We start from the raw sequence: 22,158 nt of genomic DNA on the forward strand, positions 1-22,158 counted from the left end.
GATAGTTTGAGTACATTAGTAATGTCCCCTTTGTTTAGCCCTGCCTTCCACTTATACACCTCTATCAGGTCGCCCCTCGCTCTACGTCTCTCAAGGGAGTGCAAATTAAGATGCTTTAACCTGTCTCTATACTCAAGGTTTCTAATGCCCGGAATTAGTCTTGTCATTCTCCTCTGAATTCTTTCCAAGGATTCAATATCCATTCTGTAATACGGTGACCAGAAATAAACTGCGTAATGCAGGTGTGGTCTCACAAGAGCAAGATACAGTTTTAGGGTGACCTCGCTAGTCTTGTAACTAACACTCCTTTGTATGAACCCAAGTACTTTATTAGCTTTGTTACGAGCAAAAACACATTGTTTACTTGGCTTAAGGTTTCTACGTATCATTACTCCTAAATCTCTCTCGCAGTCGGATTTCTCTATGGCATCGTTGTTCATCTGGTATCTGGTTTCCCTGTTTACATCTCCTATACTGAGTACTTTACATTTGTCGACGTTGAATTTCATCTGCCATTTTTCAGACCATTCGAAAAATTTGTTTAGGTCTTCCTGTAGTTTTGCCCAGTCCTCGTCAGGTTTGATAACACGTCCTATTTTAGTGTCATCAGCAAATTTACTTATGTTGCTGTCTATGCCGATATCTATGTCGTTTATGTATATAATAAATAATAATGGTCCAAGTACTGAGCCTTGGGGAACTCCACTTGTGACGTTGCTCCAATGGGACTTAGTGCCGTTAATGCTCACTCGCTGTTTCCTGTCATGTAACCACGCCCTAATCCATTTAAGGATGTTACCTTTGATGCCATGAGCTTCTACCTTTCTAATTAGTATTTTGTGGGGGACTCTGTCGAAGGCTTCGCTAAAGTCGAGATATACCACATCATAATTGTGCCCCTCGTCCACCGATTCGAAAACTGATGAAAAGAATGTTAATAGATTAGTTAGGCAAGAACGTCCGCTTGTGAAGCCATGCTGGGAATCATTGATCAATCGGTGCTTCTCCAGGTGATTTCGAATAGAGTTTGAAATGATTGCTTCCAGTAATTTGCCTACTATTGATGTTAGACTGATTGGGCGGTAGTTAGAGGATAGTGGTCTATCCCCCTTCTTGAAAATCGGTATTACATTCGCTATCCTCCAGGATTCTGGTACTACACCTGTTTTTAAGGACATGATAAACAACTTTGCTAAGGGCATACTAAGCTCTTCCTTACATTCCTTTAAAATACTCTGGCAAATATCTCATCGGGACCAGGTGACTTATTAGGCTTTAGTTTGTCTATTTGATTACTAACATCGTTACTAGTCACTACTATCTCACTTAATTTGTTTTCTTCACTATCTCTGAATAGAGTCGGTGCCTCTGGTATCATGTTTAAATTTTCTGTGGTGAAAACTGTTGAAAAATATTTATTCAAATTATTGCTCATTTCTCCGTCGTTATCAGTGAGCTCGCCGGAGTCTGACCGTATTGGTCCAATCTTTTCTCGTGTTTTAGTTTGATACAGTTGGTAGAATCCTTTGGGGTTTGTCTTCGCCTCCCTTGCTATCCTTACCTCATTATTCCTCTTTGCTTTCCTTATCTCGGTTTTAACCCTACTCGCCAATACCCTATAATAGTCCCGAGGTGAATTTCGCCACGATTTATCCTTCTACCTATAGCCTTCCTTTGGCCAATGATGTTCTTTAAATAATTATTTATCCATTTAGGGTCATTGTTGTCTGATCTGAGTTTTTTGTATGGTATGTTCTGCCTTTGTGCATTAAGTAACTCACTATTTAAATTGTCGTGGAACTCGGCAATCTCAGATCTCGTTATCAGGTCGGTGTCATCTGTCAGGTTCATGGCCAAGCGCGACACCCCCTCTCTCAGCTGCCTCTTTAAACTGTCAAAGTTTGCCCTTCTGAAATCTGGTACTTTAGTGGAATTTTCCTTACGTCTGCCCTGAAAATCTAACTGGAATCGAATTTCTTTGTGATCGCTGTTTGCAAATTCGTTCCCTACCTCGACATTGCGAATGAGGTTTTCTCTGTTCGACAGAACTAAATCGAGTATATTATTACCCCGTGTGGGTTCGGTTATATGTTGACTTAGGAAACAGTCCTGGATCGTCTCGAGAAAATCCTCTGATTCTGAGTTACCCGTAAGGTCAGTCCAATCTATTTGGCCAAGGTTAAAGTCGCCTACTATACAGACTTTGTTGTGTATGGAAGCCCTGCGCATTTCATCCCAGATAAATCGCTCATTGACGCTATCAAGATTGGGGGGTCTATATATTACTCCTGTGATTAATTTTTTCCGACCGTCGCTTAATTCTATCCAAATTGTTTCCGTATTCTTCTCAGTTTTTATTTCCTTATTTATTTCGCACTTCAGATTATCCCTAACATAGATTGCTACTCGGCCTCCTTTCCTGGTCTGCCTATCGGTATGGAACAGTTTGTAACCCGCAATTTGGTATTCGACTGGTAATTCACGTGTGTCTAGGTTGATCCATGTTTCAGTGAATGCAATTATATCGATTTTTTCGGTACATACCAAGGCCCTAATATCATCCATTTTGTTTCTCATACTTCTACTGTTCGCGTAGTATACATTTAAGTTAGTCGTGTTCTGAGTCGTCCCCTTACCGCGTTTAGTTTTAAACTCCCTGTCTAATTTAGTTTTGTCATCATTCCTAACACTATTTCCCTGTAGTCTTTCACTTTGTTTACCGGTTCCCACTGCAGTCTCCTCCACCCCCGTGCTCATATGTTCTCTTAGCAGTTTAAAGACTTCGATATCTTTTGAACTGCCCCCTCTAGAGCCCCAGCCAGGGTTGCTACTCCATCCCTAGACAGGTGCACCCTATCCCTAGCATAAAGGTCCCTTCTGCCATAGAAGTTGTCCCAGTTGTCAATGAATGGGACTGATATTGACTTGCAGTATCTGTCAAGACGGTCGTTGACACCAACCGCCCTTGACAACCATTCACTGCCAACTCTCCTTCTAGGCAGGACACCACATATAATAGGGATCCCTCCCTTAGTCCTAATACGATCTATAGCTGCCTTGAACTTATCAAGAAGCTCCTCGCTCCTATCCCGGCCAATACCATTGCCTCCTGCACTGAGGCAGATAATGGGTTTGTTCCCATTACCAGACAAGATATTGTCCATCCTGTCAACTATATCCCCCACTCCAGCTCCTGGCAAACACACCCTCATCCTATTTTTGTTTTTACCACAAAAGGCCCTGTCCATGTACCTTACCTGTGAGTCACCAACAATTAAAGTTTTTATACCTTCCTTGTCATCCCTGTCCCTGACTGTACTAACGTCCAATTCGTCTATCAAGGGACTGAACGGGATGGTACACTTAGCTGTTGTTGTCGTTGTTGTCGTATCCTTGGTGTACTTCTTCACCACCAGCTTCATCTTCCCACTACTCACAACTTTCCACTCGCTTGAGTTTTCGACAGACACTGGCTTTACTCGTCCAGCCTCTCCTTTTAACTTCGCCAGCTCTTTCCTTAATTTCAGGTTCTCCAACGTGGCCCTCTCAATTTCTAACTTGGCCCTCGCCAATTCTTCAATGGACCACTCCAGTTTGGTCAACAAACTCTCATACCCAAGACCGCACAAAGCACTGGCCATATCTGATAATTATCCCTCCAGAGCTAACCCTGCCGTGACCTTTCCCCTAGTGAGGTCAGAACACAACTGAGTGAGGTCAGATCGAACTTTTGACGAATTTCTGAAACCTCAGCGGCTGCGTATGTTTAATGCGCATGTTAGCCACACCGAGGTGAGGCTGGTGAATGGGCTTCTAGAGAAACACCAGTAACTCCGGTGTCTTGCTCACTTTTACACATGTGTATTGCAGGCGGTTACCCGCCCCACTTGGGGTACATTACCGACCCGGGATAGACATACATATGTTCACTACATAATGTACTGATGTCTCCTGAATACATTGCTGTGTGTCTTCCTGTTAGTTGTTACTATATGTTATTTTATCGCGAAGGTGGAGTTGATGTAGCATTTTCCTCTTGTCATAGGAGCCGCTTGCTCGAACCCAGGTCACTGCAATGCACCCAACTGAACAATTTGGGGTGTAAAGGCCGGTGAGTGCACTGTGGCCATACTGCCTCTTGTTTACCGAAGGTTTAGTATACTCTACAGTGTGGTGCTTATTCTGAACCTATCGGGTAATCATCCCTAAGAGACGCATTTATCGTTTATTGCTGATATGACAAATTTTGATATTTTGGGAACATAACTCACTGTTAAGGTCTTCTTTCCGTTCACATACCTATAAAAATACTGTTAACATCTAGTGTTCTGTACATGCAGAGAAACACTATCAAATTCTCCTTTAAACTTTTGAACATACTCTTAACGCAGCTCATACACCAATAGACACATAATTAACTTGTCCGGTTAACTCCTATACAAACTTTGAACGTGTAATGATTGATTATCAGACCACAGCTTACAGCCCAGAGAATTACAACACATATAACAGTGAGTGCTACAGGCCGTGTGGTACCCTCACATACCAGGTTGACACACCCTGGGTCAGGACCCAAGGGACCTGACCCCGGCCTAAGTACTTGAGTAATCCTATGATATAACCGTGTTAAGGAAACCACACCAAACCAAGACACACCCGGGCATGACCATGCACCTGGGCAAACACAGCTGTCCAGATCTAACCAGTTTAGTGTTAATTGGCAAAGGTCAAACGCCCACTGTTTCTCCCCCATATAAAGGCCCTGTAGTCCCGTCCAGGGGGTCACATTCTTCGGATTATTCTGGTTACTCTCATTATTCTCATCCGACTCATCTCTCTCCCGTTCAGGTCGTCATTCTGTTCACTCACTCAGAGTTACGCTCGTCCTCCCCCTAGGTCGGGAGGGAGACTTCCCGACCAGACCCCGGCGTCACCAGCTAAGCAGGGTCTCCCATAGGAGGCAGCTCAGCCAGCACCCGCTGGGCCTCTGTCAGGTTACACGTGAGTCTGTCGAGTAACGTAAACATAATGTGCTAGTAACTCCGATATGATATTGATATTAATATGTCCATGTCATTGAGTGAATGAATAAATAGTTGTATCGAAGTGGTGTTTGAGAAGTTGTCCCTTAAGAACGTAACATGTAATATAAGTATAATAATAACTAACTGGCCACGCTACCAAACTTCCTCTCTTTACATTCCTCTTACTATAAATATTCTACCTATATGTAATATCTTCTATACGAGATCTGTCTAGTTACAAACGTCTCTTGTACACTAGACACAACAGAAACGTCTGTATTATGCACACTGACACACCATTAACGTCATAATCTACAGTATAAATATTGACTCAAAAACAACGTCGCCTTATCATGTAACCTTCAATTCATCCTTTGGCACTGCAGTGATCTCTAGTATCCTTGTATCTGATTCTGTATGTTGTACATGATAATATTTTCTTACCTAATTCAGGTAATATTTTAGTAGTGAAATATATTGTGCAAAAGACCATTAACAATAAGTTATATTTCGCTTTTGTCTAAAGTTATTGGAAAAAGCAAATTTCAATGCAAAATTTTTATTTACATATTTTAGTTTATTATCCGGTATATTACATAAATATTATCACTTCAAGCTTTAGGCGTAGCCAGGAGTTGGGGTGTAGGAAGGCTGGTATGTAGGGTACTGGGCCTCACCCTCGTAGGTCACCTCGGCCACGTAGCCGGAGTCGCCGTTGACAGTGTAGGTGACACTTTGCAGGCGACCGTCGGGAAGCAGCACGTAGTAGGAGCCCTGGGTGTTGCCGCCGTCACGGGACTCTTCGTGACCGAAGTCATTGCCGGAGGGGTCATCTTTTACTTGCCAGTTGAAGTTGTACTGAGCAGGAGTCTGCAACAACCATAATGAAAGGTGTATATTTACTCTCTCCCATAATAGTCACCACAGCCTGGTTGCCCAGTTATACACAAGTTAATATTATACTTGTGTAAGCCACTTGGTTTGTTGAGGGTGTTGACACAGACAGGGGGCACTACTCACGTTGGAAACTGGGGAGCCATAGTACTCGCTGGGGTGATTTTGGGGGCGCGCCACTGGCATCGTCACAACACACAACACGAGCACGAACTGTGAAAGAATATATTATTATTAAAAAATATTCCATTATTATTTTATGTTCGTGATCGTTCATGCAAAGGGAGTTCTGAATTTCTTGAGGCTATGATATATTTTCAATAGATTATAGCTGAAGTAGACGCTATATATTTCATATATAAGCAAGGATCAAAGTTCCTGACGATGATTCATGACTGTCATGATACCTTAAGAGACATGTTTGTTGTTTTGTTATAAAGAAGACCCAGACTGATGATCATCGAGGTGTAACACTACCTTATATACTCGGGCTTCTGTCAACACATGTGACGTCATAACCTTGACACAGAGGAATTGCGTCTGATAATGCGGAGAGATTCAGTGTTATCCAAATAATTATTCTAAAATAGCGAGGCAACTTATGCGCTTTTGGTTTTGAATTCTTCTGTAATTCAGCTATTTTTACATTAAACAAAGCTGTGTTGATTTTGTCTGGTCAGCACAAGGCCGAAGAAAATGAAGAGACGATGAGAGAGAAAAACAAAACAGAGGGAAGGTGTTTATCGAGCAAAACAGTGAGACACTGAACCATACACCAATCATGGATTACATTTATACATGACGAGATTCTTCTAGTGATGTAACTAGTTCAACTAATTGTGGGTTTATTGATCACTGAATAATTATTTTTCGTAGGATGTGGGTTTTAAGGACACTTCTGCCTAACTTGCCGATCCTCACAACCTTTAGAGTCAGTTTTTATGGTAACGTCTTCCCTTTGTGTACTCAAGTTCGTGTATTGTATCAGAGGTGCAGCGGCCGAGTGAATACAACTGGGTTCCCGTTCGAAGAAGTACTTATTCGCCCAGAAGTTGTTCGTACAGTCCTTCCAGAAGTGAAAGGACTTTTTTAGATTGTAAAGTGTAGATAATCGAGCTCATTGTCGGCCGCAATTTCTCTTCGCTAACCAAAATACTCGTATATAGTGAACGATATCCACCGCTGGGCTTCTTAAACTAATTTTTTCCTCAATACACCATGTGTAGGATAATTCGAATGGTTTTGATCTCAAGTAAAACTTGGCATGTTATCGCTTTCTTTCGACCATCGAGTACTTAGATAACATTAGGAGAATTAGTTATAATAATAGCCACTAGAGTAGCTCATCAACCAACCAACGTCGCATATAACAGAAGTGCTGTCAAAAGCCCGCGGTTTTTCGTGAGTCGAGTCCATATAAGCCTTGTCCAGCTGCTGTTCAAGCACTCATTCCCTCTTCAACAGCCAGTGTTTGAAAAGTTCGTCTTCCTCAGCGCAGGTTTCAGCCTCGTATCTGCTACCTTACGGCTATGTGATCATTGTGTATTTCACCACTATTGTCAAAGTGATCTTTTCAGCCTCGCGTCCTACTTGTGAGCTCATAATGTGACTTACATGATTTTGCCAGTGAACCTTTATCATTAGGCTTTATTTATTTGTGATATAAGGTCCGAGATCCTTACTTACGTACTTTTTTGAGCGCCATTATACAGGACCACCAGAGTGCTCGTATTCTTGTATCTGTTTTGCCATTTACTACTTTAAAATCTTGTGTGTTCGGTTTTACCTGGCATAGGACCGGCGTCTTGTCATTACACAGCCAATCCAGGTGTTGTAATTTGATATTTATTAGTATTAAGATTTATTATAAGCATGTTAACTACCCTCCTCGTATCTGATATCTAAAATTTACTGACTATTTCCTTTTCCGATACTTAAATTCTCTGGGAACCCACTGCAACTTATTCGCGAGGGGAATTTCTAGTTAACATCTGACATACATTATTTCACTAAATATTTTTTGGACGTTCTGAGTAAACCTGAAACTGTTGACAGAAGTTTCTAATACGTGATACTATGTTTATGTAAATAGGGTGCAAAGATGGAGTGAATACATCAGTGGTTCACCCAACTAAGTAATTTGAAAAGTAAAGGAGGGAAAGTATAATGTAGCAATGCTGCCTGTTGTACACCGAAGGCATGGTATACAGTGTGTGTTCACACTGTCCTTAACGGGCAATTATTTCAAAGAGACTCGTTTATCATTCAATATTGATATGGAGCAAAATTGTTTTGGTTACATAACACCATAATAGGTCCCCATAAAGTACTGTTAACACCTCATGTACATTATGTTGTTACACCCCAACCGTGTCTTCCTTGTTCATGTGCCAAATTCGCAAGGCCCTATCAGTTCCGTGGCCACACGAGTAGTGCGACAGCGCCACATGAGCAAGGGAAACACGGTAGGGGTGTAATAACACACCTGGATGCTACTGTATATAAAAGGAAAGACTATTAATTTCTTTAAACTCATTGTCACAGTATTACGTCTCATACATTGATAGACACAAAATCAACGTGTCCTGCTCTCTCCTATGCAATTATTATTGTCTCTTATACAGTAGACTTACTAGAAATGTTTCTTTTCTACACACTAACACTATTAACGCTATACCTGTATGTACTCCCACACAAACAACATTAACGTCTCCTGTACAAAATTAGACACAAAAATAATGTCGTATTAATATTCGATCTTCAAGTGATCCCTTAACACTCCAGTGATCTCTAGTATACTTTTATGTGGCTCTATATGTTGTAGATCTAAAGTTTCTTTTATATATTACGGTTAATGTTTTAGGAGGAGAAATATACTGTGCAAGACAACATTAACAAGATGCCATGTTTTCTCCTGTCTCAGGGTTTAGGAAAAAGGAATTATCTTTGCAGAAATTTATTTTACAAATAATAATTGATTGTTATAATAAGTATTATGAATTCATCAATTCTTAGCCGTAGGCAGGAGTTGGGGTGTAGGACGACTGGTATGTAGGGAACTGGGCCTCACCCTCGTAGTTGACCTCGGCCACGTAACCGGAGTCTCCATTAACAGTGTAGGTGACTCTTTGTAGACGACCGTCGGGAAGCAACACGTAGTAGGAGCCCTGGGTGTTGTCGCCGTCACGGGACTCTTCGTGGCCGAAATCATTGCCGGAGGGGTCATCCTTTACTTGCCAGTTGAAGTTGTACTGAGCAGGAGTCTGCAACAATAATAATAAAATGTGGACATTTGCTGTCTCACTAAAGTCACCATGGTCAGGTTGACCAGTTATACACATGTTAATATTATACTGGTGTCAGCCACTATAGTTTGTTGGGAGTGTTGACACAGACAGGTGGCACTACTCACGTCAGAACCTGGGGAGCCATAGTACTGTCTGGGGTGATTCTGGGGGCGCGCCACTGCCATCCTCACAACACACAACACGAGCACGAACTGTGAAAGTTTTTATCATTATTATTTTCTATTACTGAGAGTTCATGATAAGGCGGTCTGAAATTTTTATGGTTGTATGATATATTTTCTATAGTTTATAACTGAAATAAAAGCTTTATTTTCCAAAAATAAACAAGGATTATATAAAAATTCATGGCGCTGCTTAATGACTGCCATGATACCTTAAGAGACATGTTTGTTGTTTTGTGAGGAAGAAGACTCAGACTGATGATCATTGTGGTGTAATACCATCTTATATACTCGGGGCCTCAGTCAACACCTGTGACGTAATAACCTTGACAAAGAAGAGTTACGCTTGATATTCTCTAATACAGATATTGTTCTAAATTTACGATTGCAGAATATTCGCATGCGGTTATAACTCTATTGTGATTCAGCTGTTTTTGCATTACACAGATATGTGTTTATGTTCACCAGCCAGAACAAGGTCATGAAGTTGAGGAGGCTATCGGCGTGAGAGGCAGAGAGAAACTGTGAGACACTTACGTGTGAACCATCCGCCAATCATAGACTAAAATTATACACGGATGAAATTCTGCTACAGACGTAACGCAACCATTTGTGTGTTTATTGATCATGGAATATTTCATCTTTTCGAGGAGTGTTATTTTTAAGGAAGCTTCTGCCTCACTTACAGATGCTCACACCTCAGACAGACAGATAGACAGGTAGACGAAATACACGCAATTCGTCACCTTTAGTTTCTCTGTTCATTTGACACTAATGATGCTTTGTAAGGTCTCCTGTACATATACACATAAACATTCTGTTTATATCTCGTATACACATGACGACCCACTATCATTGTCTCCAGTATCTTTTCCAAACATAAAGAAGTATTTAATGTGGTCTGGAAACTGATAGACCACCATTAATGTTTTACGGGGATTCCTAACACCGGGGTAAATTACCTTAAGTGTAGCAGTTTGGATATTTCCACGGTATAATGAAAAAAAAATCTCTTTCGGTTAGAACTTTATGAACAAATTATAGAAGAGAACCACTTTACAATATGATTTTATTTGTAAGTTATTTTGCTGAACACGAATCTACAGTGACGTTCAAGTTCCCGGTCGCGACATATTGACTTGTTTGCATTATGTATGTGTTACGAACCACGCCATCAGTTTTCATGATCTACCTACCCAGGACTACGAACCACGCCATCTATTGTCATGATCTACCTACCCAGCACCACGAGCAACGCCATCTAGGGACGAAACCCGAGTATGACTAGTCTTAGTTACCACTCCGGGGTTTCCCTTCTCCATATCCTGGTTGTTGCGTCACCTCCTCCAAGTCTTCCTCATCAGCTCCAGATCGAGGAGAGTTCAGTTCACTCTGGGCAGTGACCACACTAGGATCACCTATCCTGGAAACCTACGGCACAGTGACTACCTACCATCTTCTTCAATACTCAGCCTTACTCGTCAGCCATCTCAGCACTGCACTTGAGTATTTTGTAATCTTATATTGCCTCCCACCTCCACTTGCTTCTGTTTGTTGTATGTTGTATAAATATGTATATACTGTTAAGCCAATGTTGCGTATGTTTAGGTTAAGTATGGTTAAGGGTAAATTATAGAAAGCTGAATATTTTGTTAAGGAATTTATGGTACTTTATTATACACAACAAAATCTCGCATCCTTTGTCTACCCTTTTATAGTCCGATTGTCTCTGTTTGTGTTAGGTTTTTTTATTATTGTTGCCTGTTGGGATCTGGGTAGACTTTTAACTATATTCTAAATCCCCAACTCGTAACAGATGTGATTGGTGTAAATAAGTTGAAACAAACCAAATCCACCTCTAATTCAAGAATGGATATATATTATCTTAGGTTAAGTTAAATTAGGTTAGATTAGGTAGGTTTGGTTAGGTAAGGTATATTGAAAGGTCACTGGGTGGTGATCGGTCGCTTAGCGTTTTGTGGGTTGTTATAAAGCATACATCAACATAATGAAGCGCCCACATGGTGTCCTCGGTAAAGGAACGTATATTAAAAAAAAAAAAAAAAAAATGGAAATTCGCCAAAATAAAATTTAGGATAATTGGAATTCCTCCACCTTGTTTTGGATATTCTTGAGGTAAGATACAGGTTTCCTTCTATGGGAAAGTTTCGTAAAGTTGCTGGTACTTAGTGGATAATATCTAACAGTACTACCTTATTTTCATACAAATATTATGTAAATAAGTATAATAATACAACTTGAATTACATTATGAATATCATGTAACTGAGATAGTATCAGTGTGTGTTAATGTACTTTTGTAAAATATTTTGCTGGTTTGCTAACATTTAGTGCAGCCAGTCAGGCACCCATTAAAGCTAGCAGTAGGTGCTTCGTCACATTTAGTGGAATGATACAGCTGGTCGGTGCATTAGTTTAGCGTTAGATATTTAATATGTTGGAAGTGAAAAGATTACCAAGTGTTTGTCAGAAACTGGTAGGCTGGCGTGTTTGTGACAAGACAGCAATAATTATACATTATTAACTGTCACAAATACTGGTGACAAGGCAACAATTATAAGCAGTATGTGTACATCCGGTAATATCAAGGTGGTGGGCAAAATTATGAAATTAGAGTCAACATGTCAATAATTAATTAGATATGAGATGGCGTTGCCGCCAAACAATTTTTGTTAGACAAAAGTAAAGAAATTATCTATGACTCAGATGAAATGTGTTGTGCTCTATCAGTCAACAAATTATGAATTTTTTTGTTAGTAGATCAACAGGAGTATAAGTTTTCTCATTGTAACATTTGCTGGTCTCAGATATTGTTCTGCGTTTCCTTTTACAGATGAAATTATATATGAAAAGGACTTAACAACGCCAAATAAATATTACAGTAATATCTATTTTTGTACTAAAATAGTTTACCCACATTTTGACAGCCACCACATATACTGTAGTTTTTCTTCGGTTATGGAAGTGGTGGTCATGTAGGACAATTGGTCAGGATGGACGTGAAAAATAGGGTAACGTGAACACAAAACTGACGTCACCTCCATCATTTTCGGCTCGGAAAGTGTTGTATTACCATTCGACTTTCAACTTATCTTTTAGCATTGCAGTGATCTCCAGTATACTAAGATATGGCCCTACATGTTGCAGATATATAGTTTGTCTCACCAAACAAAGTTTTAATATTGTTCATGAAACATTAAAAAAATATATAATTTCTTCCTCTTGTCTAAGGATTTGGAGAAAAAAAATCAATATATATATATGTTTTTTTTACATATATTAGTTGGTTATGTTACAATAAATATTATCACTTAAAGAATCCTTAAGCGTAGCGAGGAGCTGGGGTGTAGGAGGACTGGTATGTAGGGAACTGGGCCTCACCCTCGTAGGTCACCTCGGCCACGTAGCCTGAGTTGCCGTTGACAGTGTAGGTGACCCTCTGCAGGCGACCGTCGGGAAGCAGCACGTAGTAGGAGCCCTGGGTGTTGTCGCCGTCACGGGACTCTTCGTGACCGAAGTCATTGCCGGAGGGGTCATCTTTCACTTGCCAGTTGAAGTTGTACTGAGCAGAAGTCTGCAACAACAATAATGAAAGGTGTATATTTACTGTCTCACTCGAGCCACCACGGCCAGGTTGATCTGTTTTACATGAAGCTTAATATTTGGTTGGTGTCATCCATAAGTGTTTAGAGGGTTGTGACACAGACAGGTGGCGCTACTCACGTCAGGACCTGTGGAGCTATAGTACTCATTTGGGCGATTTTGGGGGCGCGCCACTGTCATCGTTGCAGCACACAACACAAGCACAAACTGCGAAGGTTTATAAGATTATTGTTTTCTTTTATTGATATTTCATGCAGGGGAAGTTCTGACATTTTAGGGTTGTATTCTATGATATATTTTGAATAGTTTAAGGCTTAAGTGTTAACTTTATATTCCACAGATAAACAAGGATTATATATTAATTAATGCCGGTGATTCATGACTGTCATGATACCTTAAGAGACATGTTTGTTGTTTTGTGAGGAAGAAGACCCAGAATGATGATCATCGAGGTGTAACACCGTCTTATATACTCCGGGCCTCAGTCAACACATGTGACGTAATAACCTTGACAGAGAAGAGTTACGTTTGATAGTGCCGAGACATTTCATGTAATGTAAATAATTGTTCTAAATTAGCGAGTGCAAAATTGTGCTTGTGATTTTGAATTCCACAGTTATTCAGCAATTTTTATATTAAGAAAAACTTGATGTGGACAGGAAAGCACAAGGCCGAAGTAGTTGAGGAGTCGATGAGAGAAAAAACAGCAGAGGGAAGGTGTTTATGGAGCAGAACAGTGAGACATTTAAGTGTAAACCATACACCTATCACGAGTAAACATTATACATGATGAAATTATTCCAGTAATGTAACTCGTTCAACTAATTGTGAGTTTATTGATCTTGGAATACTGTATTTAATGTTTTCCAGGACGAGTATTTTTAAGGACACTTTTGCCTCGCTTACAGATGCTCACACCTCCTCATTAACCTTCAGGGTCAGTTTTTATGGTAACTTCTTCCCTTTATATACGTAAGTTCGTACATTCTACCAGAGGTGCAGCGGCCGAGTGAAGGCATTACTCGCTTCCCGTCCTTAGGGTTGCTTGTTGGCCCAAATGGTGCTCTCACAATACTTCCATCTGTAAAGGGATTTTATAATTAGGAAAATGAAGATAGTTGAGCTCATTGTCGGCCAAAATACCTCCTGTTCACCTCGCATACTGTACAGTGAACGATACCCACCGTTGGGCTTGTGAGACTATGCCATGTGTAAGATAATCTGAATTATTCTGACATCAAGTAAAACGTGTCATGGTATTGTGATCCTTCGGCCACCAAGTCTTAGGTAACGTACGAGGAATTAGTTTAATGAATAATACCCACTACGCTCCTAGAGAATGGAAAAAAATATATGTTTATTAGATATTGTTCTGAACGAATCAATTATATTCGAAGATAAAGAGTTGAAAACATTCAAGATTGATGAGCTAAGTTGACACATAACAGGCTAATACCCGTACGTTTAGGATGAAAGAGCTTAGTAGAGGACGATGAGGCAGAAACACCTGTGACTGAAACGTCCTGACATGGTAATTACATATGAGACTCTACATAATAACGGTTTACATCTGAAAGTGTTCTGAAGGTCAGAGATTAACTGGAAAGGTCAGAGGTCATGGGCTGATAGTTCTCGTATTAAAGATACATTAAGACTGGATGGTTGCATCCCTTATTACCTTTACTCATAATGTTCACTTTTACACCTCTCTGTGCAGAGTGCAGGCATGTGCGCGCCCAACCTGGGGTACATACTCGACCCGGGGTACACGTACTTTTGTCGAACTTTTGACCAATTTCTGAAACCTCCGCGGCTGCGTATGTTTAATGCGCATGTTCGCCACACCGAGGTGAGGCTGGGTGAATGGGCTCCTAGAGAAACACCAGTAACTCCGGTGTCCCGCTCACTTGGACCTTTATTGTTTATTATATACATAAACGACATAGATATCGGCATAGACAGCAACATAAGTAAATTTGCTGATGACACTAAAATAGGACGTGTTATCAAATCTGACGAGGACTCGGCAAAACTACAGGAAGATCTAAACAAATTTTTCGAATGGTCTGAAAAATGGCAGATGAAATTCAACGTAGACAAATGTAAAGTACTCAGTATAGGAGACGTAAACAGAGAAACCAGATAACAGATGAACAACGATGCCATAGAGAAATCCGACTGCGAGAGAGATTTAGGAGTAATGATAAGTAGGAACCTTAAGCCAAGTAAACAATGTGTTTTTGCTCGTAACAAGGCTAATAAAGTACTTGGGTTCATACAAAGGAGTGTTAGTTACAAGACTAGCGAGGTCATCCTAAAACTGTATCTTGCTCTTGTGAGACCACACCTGGATTACGCAGTTCAGTTCTGGTCACCGTATTACAGAATGGATATAGAAACCTTGGAAAGAATTCAGAGGAGAATGACAAGACTAATCCCGGGCCTTAGGAACCTTGAGTATAGAGACAGGTTAAAGCATCTTAATTTGCACTCCCTTGAGAGACGTAGAGCGAGGGGCGACCTGATAGAGGTGTATAAGTGGAAGGCAGGGCTAAACAAAGGGGACATTACAAAGGTACTCAAATTATCCAACCAGGAGCGAACTCGTAACAATGGTTTTAAATTAGACAAATTTAGATTTAGGCGTGAAATAGGTAAACACTGGTTTGGGAACAGAGTAGTGGATGAATGGAACAAGTTACCAAATATCATCATTAACTCGAATACGCTGAATTGCTTCAAACATAGGTTGGATGCTCATATGAGCAATAGGGGTTGGGTGTAAACGGGACTGCCCAGTATGGGCCAATAGGCCCGCTGCAGTTTCCTCCATTCTTATGTTCTTATGTTCTTATGTGAAGTGCAGGCGGTTACCCGCCCCACTTGGGGTACATTACCGACCCGTGTTACACGTACATATGTTCACTACATAATGTACTGATGTCTCCTGAATACATTGCTGTGTGTCTTCCTGTTAGTTGTTACTATATGTTATTTTATCGCGAAGGTGGAGTTGATGTAGCGTTTTCCTCCTGTCATAGGAGCCGCTTGCTCGAACCCAGGTCACTGCAATGCACCCAACTGAACAATTTGGGGTGTAAAGGCCGGTGAGTGCACTGTGGCCATACTGCCTTTTGTTTACCGAAGGTTTAGTATACTCTACAGTGTGGTGCTTATTCTGAACCTATCGGGTAATCATCCCTAAGAGACGCATTTATCGTTTATTGCTGATATGACAAATTTTGATATTTTGGGAACATAACTCACTGTTAAGGACTTCTTTCCGTCGACATACCTATAAAAATACTGTTAACATCTAGTGTTCTGTACATGCAGAGAAACACTATCAAATTCTCCTTTAATTTTTTGAACATACTCTTAACGCAGCTCATACACCAATAGACACATAATTAACTTGTCCGGTTAACTCCTATACAAACTTTGAACGTGTAATGATTGATTATCAGACCACAGCTTACAGCCCAGAGAATTACAACACATATAACAGTGAGTACTACAGGCCTTGTGGTAACCTCACATACCAGGTTGACACACCCTGGGTCAGGACCCAAGGGACCTGACCCCGGCCTAAGTACTTGAGTAATCCTATGATATAACCGTGTTAAGGAAACCACACCAAACCAAGACACACCCGGGCATGACCACGCACCTGGGCAAACACAGCTGTCCAGATCTAACCAGTTTAGTGTTAATTGGCAAAGGTCAAACGCCCACTGTTTCTCCCCCATATAAAGGCCCTGCAGTCCCGTCCAGGGGGTCACATTCTTCAGATAATTCTGGTTACTCTCATTATTCATATCCGATTCATCTCTCTCCCGTTCGGGTCGTCATTCTGTTAACTCACTCAGAGTCACGCTCGTCCTCCCACCAGGTCGGGAGGGAGACTTCCCGACCAGACCCCGGCGTCACCAGCTAAGCAGGGTCTCCCATAGGAGGCAGCTCAGCCAGCACCCGCTGGGCCTCCGTCAGGTTACACGTGAGTCTGTCGAGTAACGTAAACATAATGTGCTAGTAACTCCGATATGATATTGATATTAATGTGTCCATGTCATTGAGTGAATGAATAAATAGTTGTATCGATGTGGTGTTTGAGAAGTTGTCCCTTAAGAACGTAACATGTAATATAAGTATAATAATAACTAACTGGCCACGCTACCAAACTTCCTCTCTTTACATTCCTCTTACTATAAATATTCTACCTATATGTAATATCTTCTATACGAGATCTGTCTAGTTACAAACGTCTCCTGTACACTAGACACAACAGAAACGTCTGTATTATGCACACTGACACACCATTAACGTCATAATCTACAGTGTAAATATTGACTCAAAAACAACGTCGCCTTATCATGTAACCTTCAATTCATCCTTTGACACTGCAGTGATCTCTAGTATCCTTCTATCTGATTCTGTATGTTGTACATGTTAATATTTTCTTACCTAATTCAGGTAATATTTTAGTAGTGAAATATATTGTGCAAAAGACCATTAACAATAAGTTATATTTCGCTTTTGTCTAAAGTTATTGGAAAAAGCAAATTTCAATGCAAAATTTTTATTTACATATTTTAGTTTATTATCCGGTATATTACATAAATATTATCACTTCAAGCTTTAGGCGTAGCCAGGAGTTGGGGTGTAGGAAGGCTGGTATGTAGGGTACTGGGCCTCACCCTCGTAGGTCACCTCGGCCACGTAGCCGGAGTCGCCGTTGACAGTGTAGGTGACACTTTGCAGGCGACCGTCGGGAAGCAGCACGTAGTAGGAGCCCTGGGTGTTATCGCCGTCACGGGACTCTTCGTGACCGAAGTCATTGCCGGAGGGGTCATCTTTTACTTGCCAGTTGAAGTTGTACTGAGCAGGAGTCTGCAACAACAATAATGAAAGGTGTATATTTACTCTCTCCCATAATAGTCACCACAGCCAGGTTGACCAGTTATACACAAGTTAATATTATACTTGTGTAAGCCACTTGGTTTGTTGAGGGTGTTGACACAGACAGGGGGCACTACTCACGTTGGAAACTGGGGAGCCATAGTACTCGCTGGGGTGATTTTGGGGGCGCGCCACTGGCATCGTCACAACACACAACACGAGCACGAACTGTGAAAGAATATATTATTATTAAAAAATATTTCATTATTATTTTATGTTCGTGATAGTTCATGCAAAGGGAGTTCTGAATTTCTTGAGGCTATGATATATTTTCAATAGATCATAGCTGAAGTAGACGCTATATATTTCATATATAAGCAAGGATCAAAGTTCCTGACGATGATTCATGACTGTCATGATACCTTAAGAGACATGTTTGTTGTTTTGTGATAAAGAAGACCCAGACTGATGATCATCGAGGTGTAACACTACCTTATATACTCGGGCTTCTGTCAACACATGTGACGTCATAACCTTGACACAGAGGAATTGCGCCTGATAATGCGGAGAGATTCTGTGTAATGCAAATAATTATTCTAAAATAGCGAGGCAACTTATGCGCTTTTGGTTTTGAATTCTTCTGTAATTCAGCTATTTTTACATTAAACAAAGCTGTGTTGATTTTGTCTGGTCAGCACAAGGCCGAAGAAAATGAAGAGACGATGAGAGAGAAAAACAAAACAGTGGGAAGGTGTTTATCGAGCAAAACAGTGAGACACTGAACCATACACCAATCATGGATTACATTTATACATGACGAGATTCTTCTAGTGATGTAACTAGTTCAACTAATTGTGGGTTTATTGATCACTGAATAATTATTTTTCGTAGGATGTGGGTTTTAAGGACACTTCTGCCTAACTTGCCGATCCTCACAACCTTTAGAGTCAGTTTTTATGGTAACGTCTTCCCTTTGTGTACTCAAGTTCGTGTATTCTATCAGAGGTGCAGCGGCCGAGTGAATACAACTGGGTTCCCGTTCGAAGAAGTACTTATTCGCCCAGAAGTTGTTCGTACAGTCCTTCCAGAAGTGAAAGGACTTTTTTAGATTGTAAAGTGTAGATAATCGAGCTCATTGTCGGCCGCAATTTCTCTTCGCTAACCAAAATACTCGTATATAGTGAACGATATCCACAGCTGGGCTTCATAAACTAATTTTTACCTCAATACACCATGTGTAGGATAATTCGAATGGTTTTGATCTCAAGTAAAACTTGTCATGTTATCGCTTTCTTTCGACCATCGAGTACTTAGATAACATCAGGAGAATTAGTTATAATAATAGCCACTAGAGTAGCTCATCAACCAACCAACGTCGCATATAACAGAAGTGCTGTCATAAGCCCACGGTTTTCGTGAGTCGAGTCCATATAAGCCTTGTCCAGCTGCTGTTCAAGCACTCATTCCCTCTTCAACAGCCAGTGTTTGAAAAGTTCGTCTTCCTCAACGCAAGTTTCAGCCTCGTATCTGCTACCTTACGGCTATGTGATCATTGTGTATTTCACCACTATTATCAAAGTGATCTTTTCAGCCTCGCGTGCTACTTGTGAGCTCATAATGTGACTTACATGATTTTGCCAGTGAACCTTTATCATTAGGCTTTATTTATTTGTGATATAAGGTCCGAGATCCTTACTTACGTACTTTTTTGAGCGCCATTACACAGGACCACCAGAATGCTCGTATTCTTGTATCTGTTTTGCCATTTACTACTTTAAAATCTTGTGTGTTCGGTTTTACCTGGCATAGGACCGGCGTCTTGTCATTACACAGCCAATCCAGGTGTTGTAATTTGATATTTATTAGTATTAAGATTTATTATAAGCATGTTAACTACCCTCCTCGTATCTGATATCTAAAATTTACTGACTATTTCCTTTTCCGATACTTAAATTCTCTGGGAACCCACTGCAACTTATTCGCGAGGGGAATTTCTAGTTAACATCTGACATACATTATTTCACTAAATATTTTTTGGACGTTCTGAGTAAACTTGAAACTGTTGACAGAAGTTTCTAATACGTGATACTATGTTTATGTAAATAGGGTGCAAAGATGGAGTGAATACATCACTGGTTCACCCAACTAAGTAATTTGAAAAGTAAAGGAGGGAAAGTATAATGTAGCAATGCTGCCTGTTGTACACCGAAGGCATGGTATACAGTGTGTGTTCACACTGTCCTTAACGGGCAATTATTTCAAAGTGACTCGTTTATCATTCAATATTGATATGGAGCAAAATTGTTTTGGTTACATAACACCATAATAGGTCCCCATAAAGTACTGTTAACACCTCATGTACATTATGTTGTTACACCCCAACAGTGTCTTCCTTGTTCATGTGCCAAAGTCGCAAGGCACTATCAGTTCCGTGGCCACACGAGTAGTGCGACAGCGCCACATGAGCAAGGGAAACACGGTAGGGGTGTAATAACACACCTGGATGCTTCTGTATATAAAAGGAAAGACTATTAATTTCTTTTAACTCATTGTCACAGTATTACGTCTCATACATTGATAGACACAAAATCAACGTGTCCTGCTATCTCCTATGCAATTATTATTGTCTCTTATACAGTAGACTTACTAGAAATGTTTCTTTTCTACACACTGACACTATTAACGCTATACCTGTATGTACTCCCACACAAACAACATTAACGTCTCCTGTACAAAATTAGACACAAAAATATTGTCGTATTAATATTCGATCTTCAAGTGATCCCTTAACACTCCAGTGATCTCTAGTATACTTTAATGTGGCTCTATATGTTGTAGATCTAAAGTTTCTTTTATGTATTACGGTTAATGTTTTAGGAGGAGAAATATACTGTGCAAGACAACATTAACAAGATGCCATGTTTTCTCCTGTCTCAGGGTTTAGGAAAAAGGAAATATCTTTGCAGAAATTTAATTTACAAATAATAATTGATTGTTATAATAAATATTATGAATTCATTAATTCTTAGCCGTAGGCAGGAGTTGGGGTGTAGGACGACTGGTATGTAGGGAAGTGGGCCTCACCCTCGTAGTTGACCTCGGCCACGTAACCGGAGTCTCCATTAACAGTGTAGGTGACTCTTTGTAGACGACCGTCGGGAAGCAACACGTAGTAGGAGCCCTGGGTGTTGTCGCCGTCACGGGACTCTTCGTGGCCGAAATCATTGCCGGAGGGGTCATCCTTTACTTGCCAGTTGAAGTTGTACTGAGCAGGAGTCTGCAACAATAATAATAAAATGTGGATATTTGCTGTCTCACAAAATTCACCATAGTCAGGTTGACCAGTTATACACATGTTAATATTATACTGGTGTCAGCCACTATAGTTTGTTGGGGGTGTTGACACAGACAGGTGGCACTACTCACGTCAGAACCTGGGGAGCCATAGTACTGTCTGGGGTGATTCTGGGGGCGCGCCACTGCCATCCTCACAACACACAACACGAGCACGAACTGTGAAAGTTTTTATCATTATTATTTTCTATTACTGAGGGTTCATGATAAGGCGGTCTGAAAATTTTAAGGTTGTATGATATATATTCTATAGTTTATAACTGAAATAAAAGCTATATTTTCCAAAAATAAACAAGGATGATATAAAGATTCATGGCGTTGCTTAATGACTGCCAAGATACCTTAAGAGACATGTTTGTTGTTTTGTGAGGAAGACGATTCAGACTGATGATCATTGAGGTGTAATACCATCTTATATACTCGGGGCCTCAGTCAACACCTGTGACGTAATAACCTTGACAAAGAAGAGTTACGCTTGATATTCTCGAATACAGATATTGTTCTAAATTTACGATTGCAGAATATTCGCATGCGGTTATAACTCTATTGTGATTCAGCTGTTTTTGCATTACACAGATAAGTGTTTATGTTAACCAGCCAGAACAAGGTCATGAAGTTGAGGAGGCTATCGGCGTGAGAGGCAGAGAGAAACTGTGAGACACTTACGTGTGAACCATACGCCAATCCTAGACTAAAATTATACACGGATGAAATTCTGCTACAGACGTAACGCAAACATTTGTGTGTTTATTGATCATGGAATATTTCATCTTTTCGAGGAGTGTTATTTTTAAGGAAGCTTCTGCCTCACTTACAGATGCTCACACCTCAGACAGACAGATAGACAGGTAGACGAAATACACGCAATTCGTCACCTTTAGTTTCTCTGTTCATT

At 40.5% G+C, this 22,158-nt stretch overlaps 5 protein-coding genes across 6 annotated transcripts in view; all 5 read right to left on the reverse strand.

Annotated features, from left to right (window-relative positions):
• Positions 1-6,398, reverse strand: part of LOC121877861 (pro-resilin-like) — a 39,340-nt gene extending 32,942 nt beyond the window's left edge. Inside the window, exons 1-3 of one of the 2 annotated variants that reach the window (XM_042383766.1) lie at positions 6,326-6,398; positions 6,045-6,131; positions 5,568-5,894 (exon numbers count right to left, since the gene is read on the reverse strand). In XM_042383766.1, coding sequence (XP_042239700.1) covers positions 5,643-5,894; positions 6,045-6,131; positions 6,326-6,379 — 393 coding nt within the window. In that variant the 5' untranslated portion in view covers positions 6,380-6,398 and the 3' untranslated portion in view covers positions 5,568-5,642. Of the gene's footprint in view, positions 1-5,567; positions 5,895-6,044; positions 6,132-6,325 lie in introns of those variants that run through there. The other variant, XM_042383767.1, reaches the window with a different exon arrangement.
• A 2,460-nt stretch (positions 6,399-8,858) lies between these two features.
• Positions 8,859-9,641, reverse strand: LOC121877864 (pro-resilin-like). The gene is made up of 3 exons (XM_042383773.1): positions 9,600-9,641; positions 9,331-9,417; positions 8,859-9,181 (listed from the first exon to the last, which is right to left on the reverse strand). The coding sequence occupies exons 1-3, from the start codon at positions 9,609-9,611 to the stop codon at positions 8,930-8,932; spliced, it is 351 nt and encodes a 116-aa protein (XP_042239707.1). The 5' UTR covers positions 9,612-9,641; the 3' UTR covers positions 8,859-8,929.
• A 3,018-nt stretch (positions 9,642-12,659) lies between these two features.
• On the reverse strand, positions 12,660-13,442 carry LOC121877867 (pro-resilin-like). The gene is made up of 3 exons (XM_042383777.1): positions 13,405-13,442; positions 13,131-13,217; positions 12,660-12,981 (listed from the first exon to the last, which is right to left on the reverse strand). Exons 1-3 carry the CDS (start codon positions 13,414-13,416, stop codon positions 12,730-12,732), a joined length of 351 nt encoding a protein of 116 aa, XP_042239711.1. The 5' UTR covers positions 13,417-13,442; the 3' UTR covers positions 12,660-12,729.
• A 4,131-nt stretch (positions 13,443-17,573) lies between these two features.
• On the reverse strand, positions 17,574-18,397 carry LOC121877860 (pro-resilin-like). The gene is made up of 3 exons (XM_042383764.1): positions 18,332-18,397; positions 18,051-18,137; positions 17,574-17,900 (listed from the first exon to the last, which is right to left on the reverse strand). Exons 1-3 carry the CDS (start codon positions 18,383-18,385, stop codon positions 17,649-17,651), a joined length of 393 nt encoding a protein of 130 aa, XP_042239698.1. The 5' UTR covers positions 18,386-18,397; the 3' UTR covers positions 17,574-17,648.
• Positions 18,398-20,864: 2,467 nt separating this feature from the next.
• Positions 20,865-21,639, reverse strand: LOC121877862 (pro-resilin-like). Its single transcript, XM_042383771.1, has 3 exons — positions 21,605-21,639; positions 21,336-21,422; positions 20,865-21,186 (listed from the first exon to the last, which is right to left on the reverse strand). The coding sequence occupies exons 1-3, from the start codon at positions 21,614-21,616 to the stop codon at positions 20,935-20,937; spliced, it is 351 nt and encodes a 116-aa protein (XP_042239705.1). The 5' UTR covers positions 21,617-21,639; the 3' UTR covers positions 20,865-20,934.
• Positions 21,640-22,158: the final 519 nt, after the last annotated feature.

Source organism: Homarus americanus, unplaced genomic scaffold (assembly GCF_018991925.1).
Source record: "Homarus americanus isolate GMGI-L3 unplaced genomic scaffold, GMGI_Hamer_2.0 scaffold24523, whole genome shotgun sequence".
Taxonomy (NCBI): Eukaryota; Metazoa; Arthropoda; class Malacostraca; order Decapoda; family Nephropidae; genus Homarus; species Homarus americanus.

Coding starts and splice junctions, on each gene's coding strand:
- LOC121877864 (XM_042383773.1), bottom strand. Junction 9,182..9,330: donor ATGGCTCCCCAGGTTCTGAC/GTGAGTAGTGCC, acceptor TTATTGTTGCAG/ACTCCTGCTCAGTACAACTT.
- LOC121877860 (XM_042383764.1), bottom strand. CDS start 18,385: ATGATCATCAGTCTGGGTCTTCTTTATCACAAAACAACAAACATGTCT. Junction 18,138..18,331: donor CAACAAACATGTCTCTTAAG/GTATCATGACAG, acceptor ATTCTTTCACAG/TTCGTGCTCGTGTTGTGTGT. Junction 17,901..18,050: donor ATGGCTCCCCAGTTTCCAAC/GTGAGTAGTGCC, acceptor TTGTTGTTGCAG/ACTCCTGCTCAGTACAACTT.
- LOC121877862 (XM_042383771.1), bottom strand. Junction 21,187..21,335: donor ATGGCTCCCCAGGTTCTGAC/GTGAGTAGTGCC, acceptor TTATTGTTGCAG/ACTCCTGCTCAGTACAACTT.
- LOC121877867 (XM_042383777.1), bottom strand. Junction 12,982..13,130: donor ATAGCTCCACAGGTCCTGAC/GTGAGTAGCGCC, acceptor TTGTTGTTGCAG/ACTTCTGCTCAGTACAACTT.